General features: G+C 49.6%; 1 protein-coding gene across 1 annotated transcript in view; it reads right to left on the bottom strand.

The window, feature by feature from the left end:
• The window catches only part of HADHB (hydroxyacyl-CoA dehydrogenase trifunctional multienzyme complex subunit beta), a 268881-nt gene that overhangs the window by 12047 nt on the left and 230877 nt on the right, over window positions 1-25957 (bottom strand). Inside the window, exons 14-15 of the mRNA XM_029596902.1 lie at window positions 22684-22744; window positions 20561-20634 (exon numbers count right to left, since the gene is read on the bottom strand). Coding sequence (XP_029452762.1) covers window positions 20561-20634; window positions 22684-22744 — 135 coding nt within the window. The remainder of the gene's footprint in view (window positions 1-20560; window positions 20635-22683; window positions 22745-25957) is intronic.

Below are 25957 nucleotides of genomic sequence, written 5' to 3' on the forward strand. Positions count from 1 at the left end.
ACACTGCCGCGGCCAGAGGAGAAATCCTGCATGGCCACGGCAGAGCAGAGATTCTGCCGCAGCCCAAGAGGCCAGCACAGCCACTCTGCCGAGGTCAAAAAAGAGGCCTGCACAGCTATGACAGAGCTCATCATGCCACGGCCCGAGGAGAGGTCCTGCACGGCCACAGCAGAACCCATCCTGCCGCAGCCTGAGAGGCCTGCACAACTGCAGCAGAGCCCATCTGGCTGCAGCCTGACGCGAGGCCTGCACAACTGCAGCAGAGCCCATCCGGCTGCAGCCTGACGCGAGGCCTGCACAGCCACGACAGAGCCCATCCTGCTGCAGCCTGACGCGAGGCCTGCACAGCCACGACAGAGCCCATCCTGCTGCAGCCTGACGCGAGGCCTGCACAGCCGCGGCAGAACCCATCCTGCTGCAGACTGACGAGAGGCCTGCGGGACCGCAGCAGAGGCTCTCTCCTCCCCCTTTGTCACCTTGCAGGAGTCGTGGATAGTAGTGGCCTTCTTCCATCTCCTTTCCAGCATTGAGGTACAGTGCTGCCATCCTACAGCTGACAAAGGGAAGGCCAGAAGAAAGGGAGGGGCTGAAAGTTATGCGTGTGTATGCTTGTGTGTATGAGAGAGAGCAAGCCTGAGTGTATGTATGAGACAACCTGCATGTATGTGTGGGTGTGTGCATGCGAGCCTATATGTGTATGAAAGTGCGTCAGAGCCTGTTTATGTGTGAGAGACTGTGTATGTATGACAGAGTGTCTGTATATGTCTGTGACAACCTGAGACATTGTGTGTGTGTGTATAAGAGTGAAAGAGCCCGTGTATGTGACAGCGAGCCTGTGTGTGACAGCATGTGTGTGAGTTTGGGAGGGAGAGAAGGGTAAAGATTGTGAGGCTCCCTCCTCGAATCCACAACAATCTGTGAGTGACTGGAAATCAAAAGATCCCAGGTATGGAGACCAGGAAATTTATCCTATTTTAAATTTTGAGGTATTATTTCATGTGTTTGCTGTTTGAAATATTTGAAAAAACTTATTTTAAGTATCAGATGTTCAATGGCTGTTGCCTGCTTGATATATTTATTCTTTTTTTTTTTTTAATATGGTTTTAATATTATGAATGTTTTATATCTCTAGACCTTATTGATTAATGTTTTAAGAGGAATGATGTTTGTTTTTCCATTGTTGCAATGCATAAGTCAGGCTTACTGTGTTTTCCAGAGCATGTGTGTGAGCAAGAGTGAGCAAGCCAGTGAACATGTGAGTGAGAGAGAATGAACATGCCAATGAGCATTTGTATGAGCAAGAGGACTATTTAAAACAGTGATCGTGTGTGAGCCACAGTTTGTGAGCCAGTCAGCATGTATGTTACAGAAAATATACGGGAATGTGTGTGAGCTTGAGCATATATGTTAGAAAGTATGTATATATAAGAGGAGATAGTTTGAACACATCTCCTATCTCTGACTAATCCATGACAATCTGAAGTTGACTGGAATTTAAAGTTCCCAGGTATGAAGAGCAAGGGATTTTTTTTAGCCTTAGTTTTAATTATTGGGTGTTATTTGATGCACCTGTTTTGAAATATTTTATTGTTGGAAAATTAAAACAAAAAAACAATGTTACATATTTTTAATTATTCAATGTTCTATTCATCAGCTGCTTTGAAAGCATAGTTGCTTACCTGTAACAGGTATTCTCCCAGGACAGCAGGATGTTAGTCCTCACAGATGGGTGACATCATCAGATGGAGCCCTGTCACAGAACACTTTTGTCAAAGTTTCTAGAACACATTGAGCGTGCCCAGCATGCCACCAACCCTGTGGCCACACGGGGTCCCCCTTCAGTCTTGTTTTAAAGCAAAAAGTAAGAGCGAAAAATAAAATAAAACGTAGGCGAACCCAACTCTGCGAGGTGGCGGGCGGGTTTCGTGAGGACTAACATCCTGCTGTCCTGGGAGAACACCTGTTACAGGTAAGCAACTCTGCTTTCTCCCAGGACAAGCAGGATGGTAGTCCTGACATATAGGTGAATAGCGAGCTACAGGCTGCCTGAGAACATAGTGAACCAACCAGCACCCAAAAATGTGTAACAGGCACAACAACAGGGGTGCTGATGGTAATGAAGGGCAGCCTGAAATTCACAGTGGGCTGTAGGCAGGATGAGTTGGGTTCCTAAACTGGAAACAGATTACACAGTTCTGCCTGCCAGTTTTGTCCAGACAGTAATGAGCTGCGAAGGGATGGAGAGAACTCCAAGTTGCAGCCCTGTAGATGTCGGCAATGGGCAACGAATGGAAATGTGCTACTGACGTTGCCATGGCCTTGACTGAATGTGCTTTCACATGTCCCTTTATCGGAAGACCTGCTTGCCAGTAGCAGAACGCAATACAGTCCGCCAACCAGGTGGACAGGGTCTGCTTGCCCACCGCAACTCTGTGTCTATTTTTGTCAATGGAGACAAAGAGTTGGGTGGATTTCCTATGGGCTGCAGTGTGGTCTAAATAAAAGGCAAGTGCACATTTACAGTACAAGGAGTGCAAAGTCCGCTCACCTGGGTGTGAGTGAGGCCTAGGAAAAAAGGTGGGCAGTATTATGGATTGATTCAAGTGGAAATCAGTCACTACTTTTAGCAAGGATTTAGGGTGAGTACGGAGCACTACTCTGTCATGGAGAAATCTTGTATAAGGTGGGTAAGTTACCAGTGCCTGTAGCTCACTGACTCTGTGAGCGGATGTTATGGCCACTAGAAAAATAACTTTCCAAGTGAGATGTCGTAACTCGCAGGAATGCAGGGCCTCAAAGGGAGGCCACAAACTGTGCTAGCACAACACTGAGGTCCCAGGCCGCAATTGGGGGACGTAATGGAGGCTTCAGCTGTATTAAGCCTCTCATAAAGCGCCCTACAAGGGGTTGTGCCAAAATTGGGGCATTCCCTATTCCGATATGGTAAGCGGCTATGGCACTGAGGTGTACCTGGATGGAGGAAGTCTGGAGGCCAGACTCCGAGAGGTCCCAGAGGTAGTCCAGGAGCCTTGCCGTGGGGCAGGAAAAGGGATCTAGACATTTTGACGTGCACCACAAGAAGAACCTCTTCCACTTTGATCAGTAAGATTTCCGAGTAGAAGGCTTTCGTGAAGCTACGAGGACATGGGAGGATGACTAGCCTAGTGGTTAGAGCAGTGGGCAACGAACCAGGAGACCAGGGTTCGAGTCCCGCTGTTGCCCCTTGGGCAAGTCACTTTACCCTCCATTGCCTCAGGTACAAAACTTAGATTGTAAGCCCTCTGGGGATAGGGAAATACCTACAGTACCTGAATGTAAACCGATATGATATCTCAGATCGAATGTCTGTATATATATAAAAAAAAAACCCCATGGGAGACATTAGTGGAAAGGTCAAGGGATTGTAAAATCAACCTTTCAACATCCAGGCTGTCCAGAGACTGGAGGTTCGGATGGCGTAATATGCCCTGGTTCTGCGTTATGAGAGTTGGTGCTGTACTCAGGCGAAGAAGCTGCTGGACAGAGAGGTCGCAAAGAATGGGAAACCAGACCTGCGGCCAATACGGGGCTATGATCCTGATGTAACTTCACGAGAGTCTTGCTGAGTGGAATAGGAGGGTACACCTACAGCAGACCCATGCTCCACGAGTGAGCGAAGGCATCCATCATTGGTGTCTTGCAAAAGAGGTCAATGTCCGGCTGATCCCACTGATGGAAAATTCTATTCGCTACAGAGGGATCTAGGGATCATTCGTGGGGATGAAAGGTCCGGCTCTGCGCTGCCTCCTGGCAGGTGCCACTTTGTTTGTTTAGATCCCACATGACTACCTGGTTGTCTGTTTGAATCAGGACTACCTTGTTGGATAGGCAATCCTAGAATGCAAATTGGGCATACCATATTGCCCAGAGTTCTAGAAAATTGATCTGGTGGTTCGCTTCTGCCTCGGTCCACACTCCCTGTGTTTGCAGTCCGCTGACATGGGCTCCCCAGCCTAGGTTGGAGGCATCTGTGGTCAACGTTATTTGAGGTTCTGGTGGTTGGAATGTTAGTCCTTTGCGTAAATTGGACTCACCAAGCCAGGGATTGTCAAAGCTGGTTGGTTATCTGGACGACCTCCGAGAGATGTTGAGTGGCTTGAGACCACTGGGATTTCAGGGTCTATTGCATCATTCTCTTGGCAAGACGAGCCATTGGGGTGACGTGGACTGTGGATGCCATATGTCCCAGCAAGGTTAGGAGCAGACGAGCTGAGGCTATCTGACAATGTTGGATTGTCCTGGCCACATTGGATAGTGTCTTCGTGCGGTCCTTGAGGAGGAACACTCTTGGTCATGGTGGTGTTTAGGTCTGCTCCGATGAAAGATAGCTGGCGTGATGGAGTTAGATGGGATTTCGGATAATTTATCAGAAACCCCAACAACTGGAGGAGCTGCATGGTAAGATGGAGGAAGCGAAGTGCACCTTCTCTGAATGGACATCTGAGGAGCCAATTGTCCAGATATGGGTAGACATGGACGTTTTCGTGTCTCAACTGTGCTGCCACGATTGCCAAACACTTTGTGAATACTCGGGGTGCTGACGTTAGGCCAAATGGTAGTACTCTGTACTGAAAATGTTTGTGTCCCACTACAAATCGCAGGTATTTGCGATGAGGAGGAAAGATTGCTATATGGGCGTAAGCATCCTGAAGATCTAGAGAGCAGAGCCAGTCTCCTTGCTGCAGAAGCGGGAGCATGGTGCCCAAGGAAACCATTCTGAACCACTTCTTGCGGAGGAATTTGTTTAAGGGCCGGAGGTCCATGATAGGACGAATGCCACCAGTTTTTTTTCGGGATTAGAAAGTATTGAGAGTAGAATCCTCTTCCTCGCCATGTCCGGGGAACCGGTTCTACGGTTCTGGTCTACAGTAGGGTAGAGAGCTCTGCCTCGAGGAATACTGTGCGATTGCTCAGGCTCCATGCCGGGACGGGCGAAGAGTCTGGGGGCACAGTAAGGAAATTGAGATGGTAACCGTGGGTTACAATAGACAGCACCCATCGGTCAGTGGTGACTGAGTGCCATTTGTTGGCGAAGTGGCGCAGGCGGCCTCCCACCGGTAAAATAGGTTGGGGGGTACAAGGGAGGGTGACCTCTGCTCTCTAGACAGGAGTCAAAATCCGGCTGCAGGTCCAGTCTGGGGGGGCTGGCTGTGTTCTAGGGGTTCTGTGCTGACGAGGTTTGCCTCTGAGATGGCTGGGCTGCCCGGGTACGGGATGCAGGAGGGTAATACCTGTGTGGCCTATATATTTGTTTCCTGGTGTCCCTTCGCATGCCCCTTCGGGTTGCAGTAGGGGTATCTGAGGTGACAGTGGACAGTTGATGCAGAGTTTCGTGATGATCCTTGAGCTGTGCCACTGCTTCTTAGATCTGGTCTCCAAACAAATTTTCTCCTGTGCAGGAGAGACATCCAATTTGTCCTGCACCTCTGGGCGGAGGTCAGAGGCTTTAAGCCAAGCCCAGCGTCTGGCACTAATTCCGGCTGCTGAGACTCTAGATGCAGTTTCAAAAGCATCATAGGCTGCTCTGACCTCATGATTTCCAGCCGCCAATCCTTTTTTGCAGGATGGAGGTCAAGCCCTCTTGGAATTATTCAGACAGGATCTCTGAGAATTCCTGGACTAGCTTCCAGAGATTCCTATTATATTGGGTATAGTGGGTCAGACTCCCACCTGAGGCGCCGCGCGCACGAAGGAGCGCGAACTAAGGGGCCTGCCCCTTAGTGCGCCCCTTAGTGCACCTCCAACACCTCCGAGCAAGCAATCGTGCAAGACCCTAATAATTGCGTACCCCCAACTCTCTGGTCTACAACTCTGTACCCCTGCAGCACCCCGCCGGAACCAGCCGGAAGATACAGACAACATCATTTCCAAAGACTCACGCTGGAAGATAAGTGCTCCCTCCATTGGGGTCCATTTGAGATCATGTATCCTGCCCTTTTTTGAATTCTAAATATGTAATGTACCCTCCTGCATCCTGCTAACCTCCGCAGCAGTGTACAACATATGCACCATTCTGTTTCCTAAGATTTTGCAGCGCCCTAATCCTCCCTCCCACACCCTTCTCACCACTCCCCTTTCCTAATTTGTCTCACTCCGGTGACCCCCTTACCCATCTCACCTGCAACACACCTTTACCCCCTCACGATGCCTCCTCAGGCTTACACCCCACCTAACTCCCTCCCCATCCCCCGCATTCCATACCCTTCCTACAGACCACCCCCCCCTCTTTTATGCAAGCCCACACATCCAGCGTAAATCCTTCCTCCCCTTCCTCACCTCTCCACTAACCCAGTTCCTTGGTCTCACCACACTATCACTCATGCTAATTAACGCCCAGTCCCTCTCCAAAAAAACACACATACTTGATGACCTCCTTCACGACCACAAACCTGAAATATGTGCAGTTACCGAAACCTGGCTCAAGGACACCGACACTGTGATTATAAACAAGCTCCCTACACATACATACGATATTTTCTCGCTGCACAGGCCAAAAAAAAGAGGAGGTGGCTTACTCCTAGCCGCTAATAAAACCCTCAACCTCAGGCCTTTGAACATTAGCCCCCCACCCAGGCTAGAAGTTGGCCTTTTCAAATCTGCAAAGCTACAAATATGCCTTGTATATGCCCCTCCATGCCTACTGGAACAGAATCCTTCCCCACTCATTGAACTGATTTCCAACAACATCAACAACGAAAGACCAGCCATTCTACTCAGAGACTTCAATCTACATGTAGACTCCCAACCCCTGTCACCGTCTTGTGAAACCCTCTTAGCTGCTTTACAAGCCCTCGGCTTTGCTCAAGTCATTACCACCCCCTCCCACAAAGCGGGGCATACTCTAGACCTCCTTTTCATCAACTCCTACTTACAGACCCCCTCTGCAGCTTCATGCACTCCGGTTCCGTGGTCTGACCACTCCCTTATTGATATACACCTCAGCCTAAGTGCTAATCCCACCAGCAAATTCCCACAAAACAACTCCTTCTCTTACCGCAAACCCTGCTCATCTGAGGAACTCTCTACAGCACTCACAGAATCCCTGGGCAAGCTTGATCTCTCTTCACCCGACTCTGCTCTCAATTCATGGGATAACCTCACCCGGGACATAGCTGACAACCTCTGCCCCCTCATCACCCGCAGTCAACACTCCGCCCCCGCAAGCAAGAAGCCCTGGTACAATGCCGAGCTTTGCCAAATGAAACACAACCTCAGACTCAAAGAAAGAATATGGCGTAAAGACCCCACTTCGCCTAACTCCGCCGCCTACAAATCTCACCTCCATACATACCGCATCACTATCCAAAAAACCAAGCGTGACTACTATGCCACCAAAATACACCAATACACATTTAACCCCAAGGCCCTCTTCAACTATGTCACATCTCTTACTAAACCTATCACCCCACCCATTTCCGAAATTGACACAAGTGCAAAGTGTGAAGAGCTAGCCCATTTTTTCCAAAACAAAATTGCTAACCTACTCCTCAGGTTCCCTCCTGCATCCACCCCACGCCCATGACACCCCTGCCCAGTACTTGTAAGCCCAGCACCTGTAAGTCCATCAACCACCACCAATCCCCTAAACATGTGCTATACACCCTGGACACTACGTCACCTAAGGAAATAGTGTCCATCCTTAAAAGAAGTAAGCCTGCATCACACCCCTCTGATACCATCCCCACCAAGGCACTCCACTCCTTACCATTCCCGACATCATTGCACAACCCTTATCAGATATCATAAACTGCTCCTTATCCACCGGCACAGTTCCTGACACACTGAAACACGCAATAGTCAAACCCCTTATCAAGAAGCCTACACTAGACCCCAAAGACCCCTCCAACTACCGTCCTATATCCAATCTTCCCTTCATCGCCAAAATTATGGCAAAAGTAGTAAACGCCCAACTAATGGAATACCTAGAAGACAACTGCATCCTCCACTCATCCCAATTCGGCTTCCGTAAGAACCTGAGTACTGAAGCCCTCCTGCTTTCCCTTACAGACTCCCTCCTCATTGGCCTTGACCAGGGACACAACTTTCTCATAGCTTTCCTAGACATCTCAGCTGCCTTTGATACGATAAGCCACAATATCCTCATCTCCAGTCTCTCAAACATAGGTATCTCCAACACAGCCCTCCTCTGGTTCAAATCCTACCTAGCCAACAGACGCTTCTCCATGACACTGAGCAGCTCTGAGTCCTCTTTTCCCTCTTGCTCAAGGAGTACCCCAAGGCTCCTCTCTCTCCTCCACCCTCTTTAACATCTACCTCCTTCCGCTCTGTCATCTTCTCTCAGACCTTGGCCTCAAATTCTACATCTATGCTGATGATGTCCAGATCATCATAACCCTCCATAAAACCATCTCCGCTACCCTAAGCTACTGGGAGGAATGCCTTACATCCATCAACTCTCTACTCTCCTCCCTACAGCTTGCACTCAACACCTCCAAAACCGAGCTCCTCCTCGTCCACAACCATCAAACCTTTAAGCTTCTACCCCCTAACGACCCTAAGTCCCTCTCCTTAACTGCTCAGCCCGCTGTCCGAAACCTTGGTGTCCTAATCGACCCCCTCCTGAACCTAAAAACTCACATCGGCTCCGTCCTGAAAGGAGGTTTCTACAAACTTATCATCAAAAAGCTCAAGCCACTACTTCACACTCATGATCTTAAAACAGTTGTCCAAGCCACCCTCTCATCCAAGCTGGACTACTGCAACGCCCTATACCTTGGACTCCCTCACTCTACCATCAAACCCCTCCAAATTCTTCAAAATGCCATGGCGAGGCTCCTCAGCAACACATGCAGAACAGACCACATCACCCCGGTCCTTAAGGATCTGCACTGGCTCCCCATCTCATTCCGTATCCTGTTCAAAACCCTTACCATCGTTCACAAATCTATTTACAAGAGTGACTCCTCATGGCTCACCGAACCTCTCCAACTCTCCCAATCGACACGCCCTACTAGAGCAAACCTCGCCTGCACCTTGCAAGTCCCACCCCTCAAGAAGGCCTGCCTCTCCGCAACCAGGGACCGGGCCCTATCTATCGCCGGTCCAACCCAATGGAATGCCCTTCCTGCCCACCTCCGCCTTGACCCATGCCCCATGAAGTTCAGAAAAATGCTCAAAACATGGCTTTTCCACCAGGCCTTTCCGGACTAGCCCCCCCCCTCTCCCACTATTCACCCCGCTCCCCCCCCCCCCCCCCTTCTTCGATGTAAATATGTTTATCCTCATACCCACTTCTTCGATGTAAATTTGTTCATACCCACCCCGAATCTTTATAAACATGTTATGTTCTATATATCATCTTTTGCAATCTTTGTAGATATGTTCATATCCCTCCACTCCCCCCCCCCTATTTCTTTCCTAGCTTGATATCTGGCTCCTCCTCATAGCCTCTTCTCTGTTGTTTATTGTTTCTCAAGTTACCCCCCTCCCCGTTTAATGTAATTTCTACCTTTTCGTTATGATGTAAACCGATATGATGTGTATTTTAATGTCGGTATAAAAAAGCTGTTAAATAAATAAAATAAAATAATGTAAAGCTGATAAGCCGCTATACGAGCAGTTAGCATTGATCCTTGGAACACCCTGCAGCCTAAGGCGTCCAACGCCTTTTGCTCCCTTCACAGTGGGGCAGAGGAGTGAGGGCAGGACCTTTTGGCTTTCTTTTGAGCCGATTCTACCACTACAGATTGGTGGGGCAATTGGCTTTTCTGAAAACCTGGGGCTTGCTGTACCAGGTATGTGGCATCAGTCTTTCTATTAATTGGAGGCACAGTTCCTGGGTGCTCCCAGAGGCGGTGTAAGAGATCTAAAAGAACCTCATGCACAGAAATTGCCATTATCTCCTTTGGAGCATCCACAAATTGTAGGACTTCCAACATTTTGTGCCTGGAATCCTCCTCGGTCTCCAATTGAAATGGGATAGTTTCGGACAGCTCCTTAACGAAACTAGCGAAGGAGAGGTCTTCTGGAGGGGAACGGCGCCTTTCTTCTGGGGGTGAAGGCTCAGAAAGAAGCTCCTCAGAAGCTTGTGAGGAGTGTTCGGACAAAGCATCATCCCATGGGTCATAGGGAGGCTCTCCTTCACCCACCGGACCTCCAGCTGGAGGAAGAAATCCAAACCCAAAAGGGTGGGAAGGTGGCGTTGATGGACGATGAGGCACCGAAATAGGTGGCACCAGTATCGAAGCTGGCGGCACCGATGCCAATGATGGGCGTTGATAGATTTAGAGACCTGAGGGTCCTGGCATCTGCTCTGCCCTCGGTAGTTTTTGAGGAGATGGGCCTGCATCCTCTTCCTCCAAAGATACCAGTATCGGAATTGGGTAGGGATCGGTGGTTGGCTCGGTGGCAAGGTACTCGATGGAGCGGGTATCTATGGCAAGGCACCGATGAGGGTGTCCAAGTGCTCGAGGAGCAGAGCCAACATCGAAAGCGCTGGTTCTGGTGGCGGCATGGGAGCTGGCGCCGGTGGTGACTGGAAGCCATGAAGAGCATTCAGCACTGCCTCTTGGACCATCCGGTCCAATTCCTCCTGGAAGGGTGTCATGGATGGCATGACACCTGGGTTAGGAGGCAGGCTAGGCTTCATCGGAGCATCCACAGGGGTATGTGGAGGCTCAGTGCCCGGCACCAGTACTGGTGGGGAAAGCCTCAGGGTCCCGGTTCCAGAGGAGGATGGGGGCTCTTCTCCCCAGGCCCTCTTCGGAGGCGGCTCGGTGGAGGCTGATGCCGCTCCGGTGTCTGTGCCAGTAGTAGACTGCGATTCCCATCGATGCCAATGTTTCCTTCGGTGCTCGGCCCGGTCCTTCTCCGGCGGAGGACGATGTTGCAGATGTTTTAGATTGGGTTGACGTTAGTGACAGACGGTCACCCGCTCCTTTGTCCTTATGAGGAGTCGATGGAGAGGGATCTGAGGAAGATGGGTCCCCTCGACTCGGCGCGGCCTTACCTGAGGTCGATGGAGACACATGCTTGGAGGCAACAAGTGTTCCAATTTCTCTAGTCAGGCGCGCCAGCCTTTGGGGGTCATCTGCGCGCAATCTGGGCACCGGACATTGTGAGAGGCGCCGAGACATAGCACACAAATTTCGCGCGGGTCCGTTATGAACATAGTCCTCGGACACTCGGGGCACTTGTGGAAACCGGTTGCTATGTTGAAAAAAGTTTGGCAGCACGTGGTTGGTGGCCATTGGGCAGCAAAAAGAACACCACCGGGAACCGAACGCGAATACGCGGTACTAACTTACCGACCATGGAGGAGTTTGGTGCGCGATGGGGGACCCCGGTGACGGGGAATAATGAAGAAAAACTTTGAGTTTTCTGTGAGGAAAAATGTGAGAGAAATTTCTCAGAGCTCCTATACCCAAGAGGCAACTGCTGCGCAGAAAAAAAAGAGACTAAAGGGGGACCCTGTGTGGTCACAGGGTTAGTGGCATGCTCAGTGTGCCAGTCAAAGTTCTAGAAACTTTGACAAAAGTGTTCCGTGTCAGGGCTCTATCTGATGATGTCACCCATCTGTGAGGACATCATCCTGCTTGTCCTGGGAGAAATATCTATTCTTTTTATGAGTATGGTTTTACTATTATGATTGATGGTTTATATATCTTGATTTTGTTTGATGTTTAATGAGGAATGGTGATGTTTGTTTTTCTTTCGTTGCACTGCATACTGAGTCTATCTTGTTATGGTTTCCAATTCAGTTTTTATTTGCATGTTTCTAATTAAACTTTGTTTCTTTATACTCTATTTGGTGAGGGTCTGTGTGTTCTGCTAGCGTGTAGTTTCTTTGTAGGGATCTAACACAGCTTGGCTTGTTCTGTTATCCTAATATCAGGTATATTGTTGAGATTACTTATCTGATAATCTCCTTTTCCTTAGTGTAGACAGATGGACTCAGAACGAATGGGTATAGTATGCTCGTGCTAGCAGTTGGAGACGGATCTGTCGTCAGCACGTGTATATATACCCCCACAGGAAGCGTAGCAACTCAGTAATCTTCCTTGCAAAAGCTGTTATGGATGTGTGTACTGACGCTCAGTGAAATAGTGAAACAGGATTCCCCTGACTGATTGATAGTAGCTGGAGACCACCAGCATTCCCAACCTGAAGGCGTTGACACCTGACAAAAGGGGATGCTCTTATGTAAACAAATGACATGGCTTACCTTGAATCGGTGAAACCCATGTACACAGGCAGCTGGGCGGGATGCTGAGTCCATCTGTCTACACTAAGGAAAAGGAGATTAACAGGAAAGTAATCTCAACATTTCCTGGCGTGTAGCCAGATGGACTCAGAACGAATGGGATGTACAAAAGCTTTACTCCCAGCCTGGGCGGGAGGCTGCCTGAGGACCATGTAGTACCGCCCTCGCAAATGCTGTGTCCTCCCTGGCCTGGACATCCAGACGGTAGAACCTGGAGAAGGTATGGAGGGAGGACCATGTCGGCGCTTTACATATTTCTGCAGGCGACAGCATCCTGGATTCTGCCCAGGATGCCGCTTGTGCTCTGGTAGAATGAGCCTTGACCTGTAGAGGCGGAGATTTCCCAGCCTCTACGTAAGCTGCTCGGAGAACTTCTTTAATCCAGCGGGCGATGGTGGGCCGCGAGGCCGCTTCACCTTGTTTCTTTCCGCTATGCAGGACGAACAGATGGTCCGTCTTTCGTACTTCTTGTGTCACTTCCAGATATCTGGGCAGCAATCTGCCAATGTCGAGATGGCGTAATAAACGCCCTTCTTCAGATTTCTTCAAACCCGCCGTGGTAGGCAAGGATATGGTTTGGTTAAGCTGAAACTGTGAAACCACTTTAGGTAGAAAGGAGGGAACCGTACGAAGATGGATAGCCTCAGGAGTGATTCTGAGAAAGGGATCACGGCAGGACAGTGCTTGCAGCTCTGAGATGCGGCGTGCTGAGCACACCACCAGCAGAACACCATCTTCAAGGTTAGAGAACGGAAAGACAGGCCCCGAAGGGGTCTGAAGGTGGATCCCGCGAGGAAATCCAAAACAAGGTTGAGGTTCCATATGGGCACAGGCCACTTCAGTGGCGGACGAATATGCTTGACTCCTTTCAGGAAGCTGGAAACATCTGGGTGCTTGGCAACGGTCTTGCCATCCCTCCAGGGACCGTAGCAAGACAGCGCAGCCACCTGAACCTTGATGGAGCTGAGGGAGAGACTCTTCTGAAGTCCATCTTGCAGGAAATCCAACACAATAGGGATTGTGGTCACATGTGGATTGGTGCCATGAGTGTCGCACCATGCTTCAAATACTCTCCGGATCCTTATGTAGGTGAGGGATGTGAAAAACTTGCGAGCTCGGAGGAGTGTATCTATCACGGGCTCCGAGTAACCTCTTTTCTTCAGTCTAGTCCTCTCAATGGCCACACCGTAAGAGAGAATTGAGCTGGATCCTCGTGGAGGATGGGACCTTGACATAGAAGGTCCCGGATAGGAGGCAGGGGAAGAGGCTCCCCTGCCAGCAGTCTTCTCATGTCCGCGTACCAGGGTCTTCTTGGCCAGTCTGGTGCCACTAGAAGAACTAGGCCCCGGTGTTTCTGAATCTTGTGGATGATGGCGCCCAGCAGAGGCCACGGAGGAAAGGCATATAGCAGAGTCCCTGGAGGCCATGGCTGAACCAGGGCATCGATTCCGTGTGAGAACAGGTCGCGCTTGCGGCTGAAGTATCTGGGTACTTGAGCATTGGACTTGTCCGCCAGTAAATCCATGTCCGGAATCCCCCAGTGATCCACAATCATCTGGAAGGCTGTGGGTGACAGCTGCCACTTTCCCGGATTTAGGCTTTCTCTGCTGAGGAAGTCTGCCGTGGTGTTGTCCTTCCCGGCAATGTGGACGGCGGAGATGTCCTAAAGATTCGCCTCTGCCCAAGCCATCAGTGGGGCGATCTCCAGAGATACTTGTCGGCTTCTGGTTCCGCCCCTGACGGTTGATGTATGCCACCGTGGTGACGTTGTCGGACATCACTCTGACTGCTCTGTTCTTCAGTCTGTGAGCAAATCGAAGGCATGCCAATCGGACTGCCCAGCCTCTAGACGGTTTGATGTTCCATGCTGACTCTTCTCTGTTCCACCGCCCTTGTGCGGTGAGTCCTTCGCAGTGTGCTCCCCAGCCGCTCAGGCTGGCATCTGTGGTGAGCAGAGTCCAGGTGGGGGAGGACATCTTCGACCCCCTGCTCGTGTGGTCGGACTGCAACCACCACCGTAACTGGGTCCGTACTCTGGCAGGCAGAGGTAGGTGCGTGGAATAGTTCCGGAAACGGGGGCTCCATCGAGAGAGCAGGGAGCGTTGCAGAGGTCTCATATGGGCCCTTGCCCAAGGTACCACTTCCAGGGTGGATGCCATGAGACCAAGAACCTGCAGATAATCCCAAGCTATGGGCCGACTGGCTCCCATCAAGTACCGGATACGCGTCTGAAGTTTTAACCTTCTCTTGGTAGTGAGACTGACTGTGTCTGCCTGGGTGTCGAACTGTACTCCCAGGTTTTCCAGCGACTGGGAAGGCTGTAGGCAACTCTTGCTGAGGTTGATTACACAGCCCAAGCTTTCCAGAAGGGCGATCACTCTGTCGGTTGTCCGATGGCTCTCCTCTCGTGATTTCGCCCTGATCAGCCAATCGTCTAGGTAGGGATGGGCCAGAATTCCTTCCCGTCTGAGTGCCGCTGCTACCACTACAACCACCTTGGTGAAGGTCCGCGGTGACGTGGCCAACCCGAAGGGCAGAGCCCGGAATTGGAAGTGGTGTTCTAGAACCTTGAAGCGTAGGTAGCGCTGATGATCCGGATGGATCGGGATATGCAGGTAGGCACCGACAAGTCTAAGGCCGTGAGGAATTCTCCTGGCTGTACTGCGGTCTTGACGGAGCGCAGAGTTTCCATGCGAAACCTCGGGACCCTTAAGTATCGATTGACTGACTTGAGGTCCAGTACGGGCGTGAAAGGTGCCCCCTTTCTTGGGTACCATGAAATAAATGGAATAGTGTCCAGAATTCACTTCCCATGAAGGTACTGGGATGATGGCTTTCAAGGACAGGAGCCTAGCCAGGGTAGCTTCCAATGCTGCCTTCTTGTGTTTGGGACATGAAGACTCCACAAACTTGTCCAGAGGGAGGTGATGAAAGTCCAGATAATACCCCTCTCGGATGATGGCGAGGACCCACTGGTCCGACGTAATCTCGACCCATCTGGGGTAGAAAAGGGTTAACCTGCCCCCTATGGCTCCGTCCCCCAGATGAATCGGCGGATTCTCATTGTGAGGCGCGGCCGGGACCTGAGCCCGGGCCTGCTCCCCTCTTGCGCTGCTTGGTCCGAAAGGACTGATTCCGGGCCTGAGGACGAGGTGCCTGGTAGCGACTCCTGTAGGGAATGAAGTGCTGGGAGCTTCTACCCCTGGAGGGCCTTGGAAAGGCGCGCTGGTTCCTTCTGAACTGATCTTCCGGCAGTCGAGGTACTGGAGAGGCGCCCCATGTGCTGGCCAGTTTATCAAGGTCGCTGCCAAACAGGAAAGAGCCCTTAAAGGGCAATCTGGTGAGGCGTGTCTTTGAAGGCGCATCGACTGACCATTTCCGGATCCAGAGCTGCCTCCTGGCGGCTACGGAGGATGAGATCCCCTTGGCTGTTGTCCAGACTAGGTCTGATGCAGCATCCGTGAGGAACGAGAGAGCTGACTCCATGTCTGCTGCTGGAGCGTTGTTCCTGACCTGTGACAAACAGGAACGCGTCACCACTGTGCAGCAGGTTGCGATCCGCAAAGATAGAGCTGCCACATCAAAAGTCTGTTTCAGAATGGCGTCCAGTCGCCGGTCATGAGGCTCCTTGAGGGCCGCCCCCCCTCAACTGGAATGGTAGTGCGCTTGACCACAGCGCTAATCAAGGCGTCCACCTGAGGGCACGCCAGCAGCTCCTGGATAGCCGGTGCCAGGGGGTACATGCCTGTCAGGGCCCGACCCCCTTTGAATGAGGCCGCTGGTGCAGCCCATTCTAAATCTATCAGTTGTTGTGCTGCTTGCAAGAATGGAAAATGGCGGGCTATAGGACGAAGACCTTCCAGCAGGGGGTTCTGTGCAGAGGGTACCGTAGCGCTGGGACCTGTAATATCCAACTCCGCCAGGCACTGAGACACCAGGTCGGAGAGATCCTCCTTAGGGAAGAACCGCCTCATGGTTCTATATGGCTCAATCCCTGGGGGAAGTTCCCCCTCGTCCGGGAGTTCGGACTCGTCCGGTGAAACCTCCTGGTCTGATTGATCTGGACTGTCTAGCGGCGGGAGGTCCCGCTCACAATAAGGGCGTGAGGGTCCAGGAACAGGATCCGCAACCGCCGCAGCAGCCGCAGCAGGAACAGCAGGAACCGCAGGGCCTGGACAGGAAGCCGTTTGCATCTGTACAAAGGCATGAATCCCCTTAAAGAGATCCACCCAGGAAATTGAAGCAGTCTCTAATCGCCGGGGTACAAGATCCCCCGGGATTCCAGACTGGTCGAGACTGACCGCTAAATCCGGGGTAGCCCCTGGGGAACTGACAGCAAATCGTGGCTGAGACTGGTCCTGGCCCAAGGGTCCCACGGCCTCCTCACATTGGGCACATAGGGAGTCTGGCTCTTCACTGTGCGTGGCTCTAAGCTGGCATGCGGAGCAGAGGCCGAGGGCTTTAATGCCGGAGGCAGGTGGCGCCCCCGCTGAAGACGCTGAGGCGTTCTGTTCCATTGAAAAGTATGCGCTGAATGATAAGCGGCAACAATATACGCTTAATATAACAGGCGCACAATAATATGCGGCAGCAATATACGCTTAATACAACAGGCGCTTAATAATAATAATCGGCAGCAATATACGCTTAATACAACAGGCGCTCAATAATATGCGGCAGCTATATACGCTTAATACAACTGGCGCTTAATAATAATATGCGGCAGCAATATACGCTTAATACAAAAGGCGCTCAATAATATGCGGCAGCAATATACGCCCAATGATATCCAATAGGCTCTCAGAAATATGCGGCTAGCAATATACGCTCAATGATATGCAATATGCTCTCAGCAATATGCGGCTAGCAATACACGCTCAATAGTATTCAATATGCTCTCAGCAATATGCGGTCATTAATACACGCTCAATTGTATGCAATATGCTCTCAGCAATATGCGGTTAGCAATACACGCTCAATGGTATTCAATATGCTCTCAGCAATATGCTGTTAGCAATACACGGCTCAATAGTATTCAATATGCTCTCAGCAATATGCGGTTAGCAATTCACGCTCAATGGTATTCAATATGCTCTCAGCAATATGCGTTTAGCAATACATGCTCAATGGTATTCAATATGCTCTCAGCAATAAGCGGTTGGCAATATACGCACAATGATGTATATAATATGCGCTTAGTCATAGACAGGCGCCTATCATGGGCGCTCAATACCTGAACAAGGCCAACAAAATGGCGCCCTCCACGGTGTGCCGCCTACAGGCCACGCCACCGATCCTCGGAGACCAGAAGTAAAAGATGTACGCCTTACCTGATCCTCGGCGCTTCCTGGCTGGAACCCGGGCGGTCTCCGGCTGCGGGGGGAGAGGGCAAATACCTTCACCGCCGCGTTTGAGGATATGCACCCGCTGCCTCGTCCACGCCGGGACCGAGGCGCCTCGCTCGCCACGCCCGAGCCTCACCCAGGGGCTACGTCCCTGCCGCGATTCGGCCACCGGACAGAGGTCTTAAACCTCCGGGGGATCACGGAAATCACCCCGGGAAACTCTACTGGGGGAGGGACCCCAAGGGTATCACCGCAGGAGTGCGGGGCTCGATGTTGTAGTAGAAATTTAGTAAGAAGAAAGTAGAAAGTAGATTGGAAACACGCTCAGCGAGCATGCAGGCTCTCCAAACTGCTTTGGAGACGGAAATTACTGAGTTGCTACGCTTCCTGTGGGGGTATATATACCCGTGCTGACGTCAGATCCGTCTCCAACTGCTAGCACGAGCATACTATACCCATTCGTTCTGAGTCCATCTGGCTACACGGCAGGAAATGGTGTTTTAGGGCTTGCTGTAATAGAGTAGGTAAGCAGTGCAGAGCCTGAGGAACTATAAAAGCAGCAGACTCTGTACGACTCAGTCAATAGGAATGCACTGGAATGGTGGTGGGAGGTATGGAGAAGTGGAGGCAAGCTACAGCTTGGGGTGAGCCAAGAGAAAGTGTTGGGGAGGCTTCTGTAGGCTGGGCTTTCCTCCTGAAAGGGTCAACTGGCTATGGAAACAGTGAGTCTCCTGGAGTGAGAATGGGAAAGGGAGAGGGTGAGTGCACCTGCAGGCTGGGGAAGGGCTGGCAGCAAGCAAAAACTTTTTAGATAATCATGTGGCAGTACTGGAGTGGGGGTACTCACTGTATGAGCATATGAGCAGCAGCACAATGAAAGAATGTGAGAGAGAGACTCTCTCTCTCTGACACAGAATGATACCCATACCCACACCTTTTCTATGACACACTCATACACTGTGAGCAAGAGTGTGCGTCTGTGTCTGAGAGACTGTGTGTGCATCTGACACTGGCTGGCAGTGTGGTTGTCACATTACTTGGCAACTGGTTCAAGAGCTGATTGGGTGGGCAAGAGACTTTAATACCAGACCAGGAATCCAAGATATAATTATGAGAGATGTAACCTGACTTGCGGGCGGATGGCAACAGATTACATGGATGGAAGAGGGCATGCAACTCAGTTTGCTCACCTCTGGTCTAGGGAGCGGTCTACTACTTAGATATTTAGGAAAAGGTAACATTTATGTTAGAAATTTTTTGTCTCAATTCTGCCAGATTCCAGGTCACATGCTATACCCATGAAGGGTGAGTTTGGCGTGTTTTTGGGAACTGTTGAAACACATGCTGCAGGGAAAATGCACAAGGGAGTCAGACAGATACCTTGTGGGCTGGTTTTGAAAAAAATCCCCCAGGCTGATATTGTCCTGCAATCCGCCCCTGGATACACAGGACATTCTTCTGCAATGTTCTTTAATGGTAATGAAGCATCAAATATGAAAAATACTTTATTTGCCAAGTTTAAGACGAATCTGATGCATATGAGACACAAGATCACACAGTGACCCAAAACGCATTTTAACAGACAGGTGTATTAAATTAAAAATGTGAAATAAGTTTAAAACGTCATAAGAGCAATAAGACACTCCATGATATGGTATATCCAAGTACATGATCACTAATTTCATATATAAGAACAGTTTATTTGTGCCTCAATAATCCTGAAAAATGATCTGCCAAAACACATCAGGCCTGGTGCATTACTGCTGGAGTATGCCTCTAAAACTCAAATCGAAAACAACAAAATAAAATTTCTCCCTTGGCTCCCTGTGAAAATTTTCTATTTTTTAATCAAAATCTAAAAACTGCAAAAAGTCTAAATCTAAAAAATGCAAAATGTCCCCAGTTTGATCCTTGCATCAGGTGTTCTGCTGGTGCTGGAGATGTTAAGGGAGAGTTCACAGTCCTTGGGGTGCAGGGGAAGGAGTCATGGTCATTTCTTAAGGGTACACCTAGTGGTCGGATTCAGGACCCATGACTGCAGGGTTCTGGAAAGAGCCCTAGTGTGTGGGCCCTGTCACAGCAATGACCAAACAAGGTATGTTGGGACAAGAGGATATGAAATATGAGAAAAAATCCCCAGATAATTGTAAATTTAAGTTCATGATGCCAAATCCCAGTTCTAGTTCTGATTGACCTGGAAGAAACCACCAGGTCAAGAAACAAAGAAAACTTAACAAAAAACCCCCCAAAAAACTGGATGACCAAAAAATTAAATTTCTAATCCAAAAGAGAAGCACTATATAATAAAGGGCTCTCAAACAACAGCTGCACTACATGGTCTCAAGTGTAGTCTGTAGGCACAATCACTGGCCCAAAAATATTTTTTAATTCATTAAAAAAAATCTTAAATTTCCTTTATATGTGCAGTTCAGTATTTATTTTCTCTCATATGCCAAAGTCCCAAATAGTGCACTTATATAGTAAATATGATAAATACTTATTACTCAGTGATAAGACTGTGGCAAGTAGCAAATGGAGGAACTCCAAATAACTTGCACAATGGCAGGCTTAGGTAAACAGTCTCCAAAACATGTGTCACCATTCTGGCACATTTGGTTTCTGTTTCGGGGGTCATTTTTCAAAAACAACTTTGTCTTGCCTTGGCTCTCAAACATTCAAATGACAGCTTTCAGCAAAACATATTCTGCTCTTTCCTCTCCACTTTATGTCTTTTGCTTTAGTGAGACAGCAATATAAAAACAGCCTCTCAGGGACACATCTCTGCAGAGATTTCGCACCAAACCATCTTACAATTGAACTCACTATTTATGACACATTGCTTGGCTAATCTGTATCTCTAAATGTGAAGTGTAGCTCAACCACAAAGTCATTTTGCTCAGTGAGATCTCTGATTAAAACCTATATTGCAAATACTAAGACAAAAAAGGCTCACCTTGGTCTTTCTGCCCCATGTAGTTTGTGCAAACCAGTCAGAACTCATGGCTTTCAAGTTAGCCAAATCTGTCCCTGAGAAAAACAAAACATGAAAATCTAATATGTACCAGAGTGAGGAAGTGAAATTGAATCGGGGGCACCAAATTATAATCATAACCGTAAGCAAATGTACACAGGTTTAGGACATTAAAGGATAGTATCTATGAATTAGTTTAATGCATCTGTGTATTTCCCACAATTGCTATCACAGTCACAAAGCTAAAATACTTTTTGTTGTCCTTGTCATTTCCCATAATTTACAGCCCAGACAGATGAGCTAATTTGGGTTTGTTATGACAAAGGGTATGGAAGTCTTACACAATCAAGATTTTAGGGGTTTTATTTTTTTTTTTCTTAATTCTTAATTACTTTTGGAATATTTCTAAAATTGTACTTTCACAATGAAGGCATAGAGTATATTGTACGAATAAATAGGCGCTCAATACTTGCCAGAAAGGCCAGAGATATCTCAGTGAACTGGCAACTGCTGTGCACCAGCCTATGATGCCTTCTATCACAAGATGACACAGAGAGGGGACCAAGCAACGGTGGCACCTCTGCGCTTAACCTCAGCACTGCTACCACAGTGCTTTGCGCACCCATGCAGCAGTGTTCCACCTTGCTATCAGTAGCACATATTTCAGTCGTTACAGCACTTGCCCTAGTTCTGCAATGGCATTGCAGCCCACACTCCATGCCACAGGATGCTTCATGTTGTGGCATGAACCAGCAACTAAGCTGCTGCTATTTTGCGGCGGAACACTGCACAATAGCTGACGGTCATGAAGTGTGCGATGGCACTGATCACACTGGTGCCACCCAGTGCCCTGATGCCAGCCAAGTGAATGGGCAATGGATAGTGCCCAATGGTGACGCGCAGCCCTCTGCACTGGCACGCTTGGCCCTGGGTGGTACAATGTTATTGTAAGGCACCTAAGGCGCATGTTGGCTAATAGGCATCATAAGGACATCAACAATGTCTAGCCCTATCATGTTCAACAGTGGAAAAAGGCGCCCCTGATAAGAATGTCACCCCTGGCGCCTGCCATAACAGCCATGGAGATGATGGCATCCATAGCGTCCATTGCGACACTGACATCTGTGGCACCCCAGCACTTCACGGTCAGTGCCCATGGTACTCCGTGACACTGACTATACCCGCCAGCACCCACTGGTCTCAACTGCCTCAATGATGCCTATGGTGTTGGCAGTGCTAAAGGTGCTTGGTGACGTCAGTTGCTCCATGGAGCAATCGATTATGCCTTACAATGCCCGAGATGCTTGACAATGCCCTTTGATGGCATTTAACAGTGCCTCTTGAACTCGTCAGCACCCGGAGTCCACAGTTCACAGACCCCTGACACTTGATGGCGAAGGCAGCCACGACTCTCGATAAGATGCCTCTGGTGCTCAACTGTGTTGACAGCACCCACAACGCTCAACAGTGTCACTGATGGTCAATAGCGTCAATAGCAGTACAGTACTCAGTGGGGATGATGACACCCACCATACTCAGTGGCACTGATGGCTCTCGACTATGATGGTGCCCATGACATTTTATGGCATCCCTGGCATTGATGGCATCCACACCTTTCATGGCTCTCATGGAGGTCAATGGCTTGGTGGCGCTGGCAGCACCCAACTGTGCCTATAGCACCCTTAGTGCTTGACATCATCTATGGCTCCCTTGGCACTCTATGGCACAGATGCTGAGTGGCCCTAGCATTCCTGGGCTACATGCCCAACGTCTAATTACCGATGCTCTGGCACATGGATGCACATGGACAACTGATGTCTGGTATGGCACCAACGGTGAATGCAACAAAGAGCTGATTGCCCAGAGTCATGCTCATCCTCTCTTCAAAGAAGACTGCTCTGCCTCAGCAAGCTGACAAGCAGGAGTGGAGGATATGTCATCTATAGCAGAAGTAGAACGTGATTAACTTGGGCCCAAAGAGACTAGTTCCCAGGGACATGGGGAGAATGAGCTCTCCTCCCCATCGATGCCCAGCGGTCAAACGAAACTTCATGGAACGCTTGCATGGATGGCAGCTCAGGCAAGCCCCCACACTAGAGGCCTACCTGGACCACATGCAGACTTCAGGTCCCACAAGGCACTGACAAAGGCACAAAAACAGCTGAACTGAAGGAGAGGACAACATAAACAAGCTGCACTGTTTATTAAGAAAAGAAGAAACATCTGCCAAGCTGCATTGAGCACTAGGCCAGCATGCAGCTGGATGAAAGAAATTTTGAAAAAGGAGAAAAAAAATCTAAACTTTCACTGCAATAGCTGTGAGGGAACGATCAAAGACTGTGTCTTACAGGCTTTGCAGAAAAAAAAAAAAAAAAAAGAGATTGAGGGTTTCTGCTTCGGAGCCGTGTTGCCAACTCCTACTTGAAGACATTCACTAGATCCACTGGGAAAAGTCTCCAGATTGTGTAAAAGTAGCTAAAACCAAATTGGGCATTGGCATCAGCATAGCTGATGAGCCTAAGATTGGTGGGGAAATAGGGGTGGATCACACTTTTAAGCATGCTCTTGCTCTCTTAGAAACTGACACAAATATTCACATTCTCTCAGTCACATACCCTTTCATAGACATCCTCAGACACTGATGCTCTCTCTCAGACACAGCCACATATTTTCTCAGATACCTGGACATGCACACACTGTCTCAGACACAGGAAAATTGGTTCTTACCTGCTAATTTTTGTTCCTGTAGTACCACGGATAAGTCCAGACGCCTGGGTTTTGCCTCCCCTCCAGCAGATGTAGACAGAGAAGTTTTAACGGACTCCGTCCTATACCCCTGAGGTGCCACCTAGAGTCTGTCAGTATTACACTGTACCCAAGCAGAAAGATTAACACATAACTTCCACATAAACAACCTCCAATGAACAAAACCATGCCCATACTCTTTTACTGAAAAGGGGGCATTTCGGTAAACTTGCAGGAATATGGCTTAACTACCGGCCAAGCAGACTCTTCGTTTTCCCATTGGAGGGACTCTGGTCTGATCCATGGTACTACAGGAACGAAAATTAGCAGGTAAGAACCAATTTTCCTTGCCCCGTACGTACCCGGATCAGTCCAGACTCCTCGGATGTACCAAAGCTTCCCTAACCAGGGTGGGACTGAGAGAGTACCGCTTGGAGTACACTAGCCCTGAAGGAACCGGGCTCAGAGGCTCAGACATCTAGACTATAATGCCTGGCAAAATTGTATGTAGATTTCCAGGTAGCCCCCCACAAATTTCCTGCGGTGACACCAGTTGTCATTCCGCCCACGAGGCCGCTTGCGATCTAGTAGATTGAGGTTTAAGACCAACCGGAATCAGATGGCCCTGAACAAGGTAAGCAGAAACAATAGCTTCCTTTAGCCAGCGTGCGATAGTGGCCCTTGAAGCTTTATGACCCCTCCTGGGTCCACTCCACAGAACGAACAGATGGTCCGAAAGACGGAAACTGCTCGTGACCTCCAAGTAACGCAACAACACCCTCTTTACGTCCAACTTCCTTAAATCCCTAGACCCTGGAGTAGAAGAATCCAGACCCGCGAAAGAAGGGAGCTCCATTGACTGATTCAAATGAAAAGAGGACACCACTTTCGGGAGAAAGGAGGGAACTGTTCTTAAGGAAACTCCTGCTTCAGAAATCCATAAGAAGGGCTCCCTGCAAGATAAGGCCTAAAGCTCGGAAACACGCCTTGCTGAGGAGATAGCCACAAGAAAAACGACCTTCAATGTCAGATTCTTCAGTGTCGCTCATTTCAATGGCTCAAAAGGAGCATTACAAAGGGTGCAGAGAACCAGATTGAGCTTCCACGAAGGACAGGGGTTCCGGACAGGAGGACGCAAATGCTTAGCCCCTCTCAGAAAATGAGCCACATCTGGATGAGATGGTAGCACAACCCCCTGCACATTTCCACGAAAATAACCAAGGGCTGCCACCTGAACTCGTAGGGAATTACACACTAGCCCCTTGGCTAATCCAGCCTGTAAAAAATCCAGAACATCCGGAATTAAAGGCCTGGATGGCTGCACTTCGTGGTCTAGACACCAGCATTCAAACACTCCCCAAACTCTAACGTACGCCATGGAGGTAGAAGTTTTACGGGAATGTAAGAGCATGGCAATAACCACATTCAAGTAACCCTTATTCCTTAATCACTGCCTTTCAAAAGCGATCTACCTCTCCGAAACAAAAGGGGCCTTGTTGCAGAAGATTCGGAGACGGCCGAAATCTCAGCAGACCGTCCACTGCTAGATTCAGAAGGTCGGCAAACCACGGACGCCTCGGCCACTCCGGAGCCACGAGTATGAGCTTGCCCGGATGAGCTTCAATGCGGCGCAGAACGTTTCCGACTAACAGCCACGGCGGAAAGACGTACAACAGAACGTCCTTTGGCCAGGGAAGGACTAGAGCATCTACCCCCTCTGTTCCTGGTTCCCGTCGCAGACTGAAAAATCGAGGAGCCTTGGCATTAGCTCGCTTCATTGCGCTGACTTGGGACCCCCATGAGATTGTGGTCTCTGGCAGGCCGGTGCCCTCGAAAGGACAGATTCTAAGAAGATTGGTGGCCGGAACCCTGTCAAAAGGACGAAACTGTGGACCGTGAAGAGTGAAACCAGCGATTTCCCCAAAATTTTGCCCATTAAGGAAAGGATCCTTTCGTCCTGGGTCTAATCCTCTGGCAACCTATGGACTTTATTCTCCCCCAGAGATTTTATCATGTCCTCCAATTGTTGCCCAAAAAGCAGCTTACCCTTGGTAAGGAACCCAGTTGAGCCTTGGACGAAACATCCGCAGCCCAGCGGCTAAGCCAGAGGAGCCTGAAGCAGACACGGCCGAGACCACAGTCCTGCCAGAAGTCCGTAACAGATCATAAAGCGCGTCAGCATTATAAGCTACCGCCGCCTCCAGGTGCCCCGCTTGCACCGCCTCACTCGTAGAAAGGGATGCTGCTGCTTACAAATCCTGCACCCAGTGGAGACTGGCTTGCAGCTCGAAACTGCTGCACATAGCAGCCCGGACCCCTAGGGCGGAAACCTCAAAAATCTTTTAAAGTTGCAATTCCAATTTGCGATCCTGTAAATCCTTCAGGGCAGCGGCTCCTGTTACCGGGATGGTGGTTTTCTTGGTCACTGCCGAGACTGCGGCGTCCACCTTAGTGACATTAAGTAGGTCCAGTGCTTCCTCTGGAAGCGGGTATAACTTGTCCATAGCCAGACTTTAAACCAAGGTCCAGAGTGTCCCACTCAAACAAAAGATCCGTAACTGACATATGAAACGTAAAGGATCGAACTGGACCTCTGAGCCCCACCATCACCAGATCCATAGCCCCAAACCGCGA

This window comes from Rhinatrema bivittatum, chromosome 3 (assembly GCF_901001135.1).
Source record: "Rhinatrema bivittatum chromosome 3, aRhiBiv1.1, whole genome shotgun sequence".
Classification (NCBI taxonomy): domain Eukaryota; kingdom Metazoa; phylum Chordata; class Amphibia; order Gymnophiona; family Rhinatrematidae; genus Rhinatrema; species Rhinatrema bivittatum.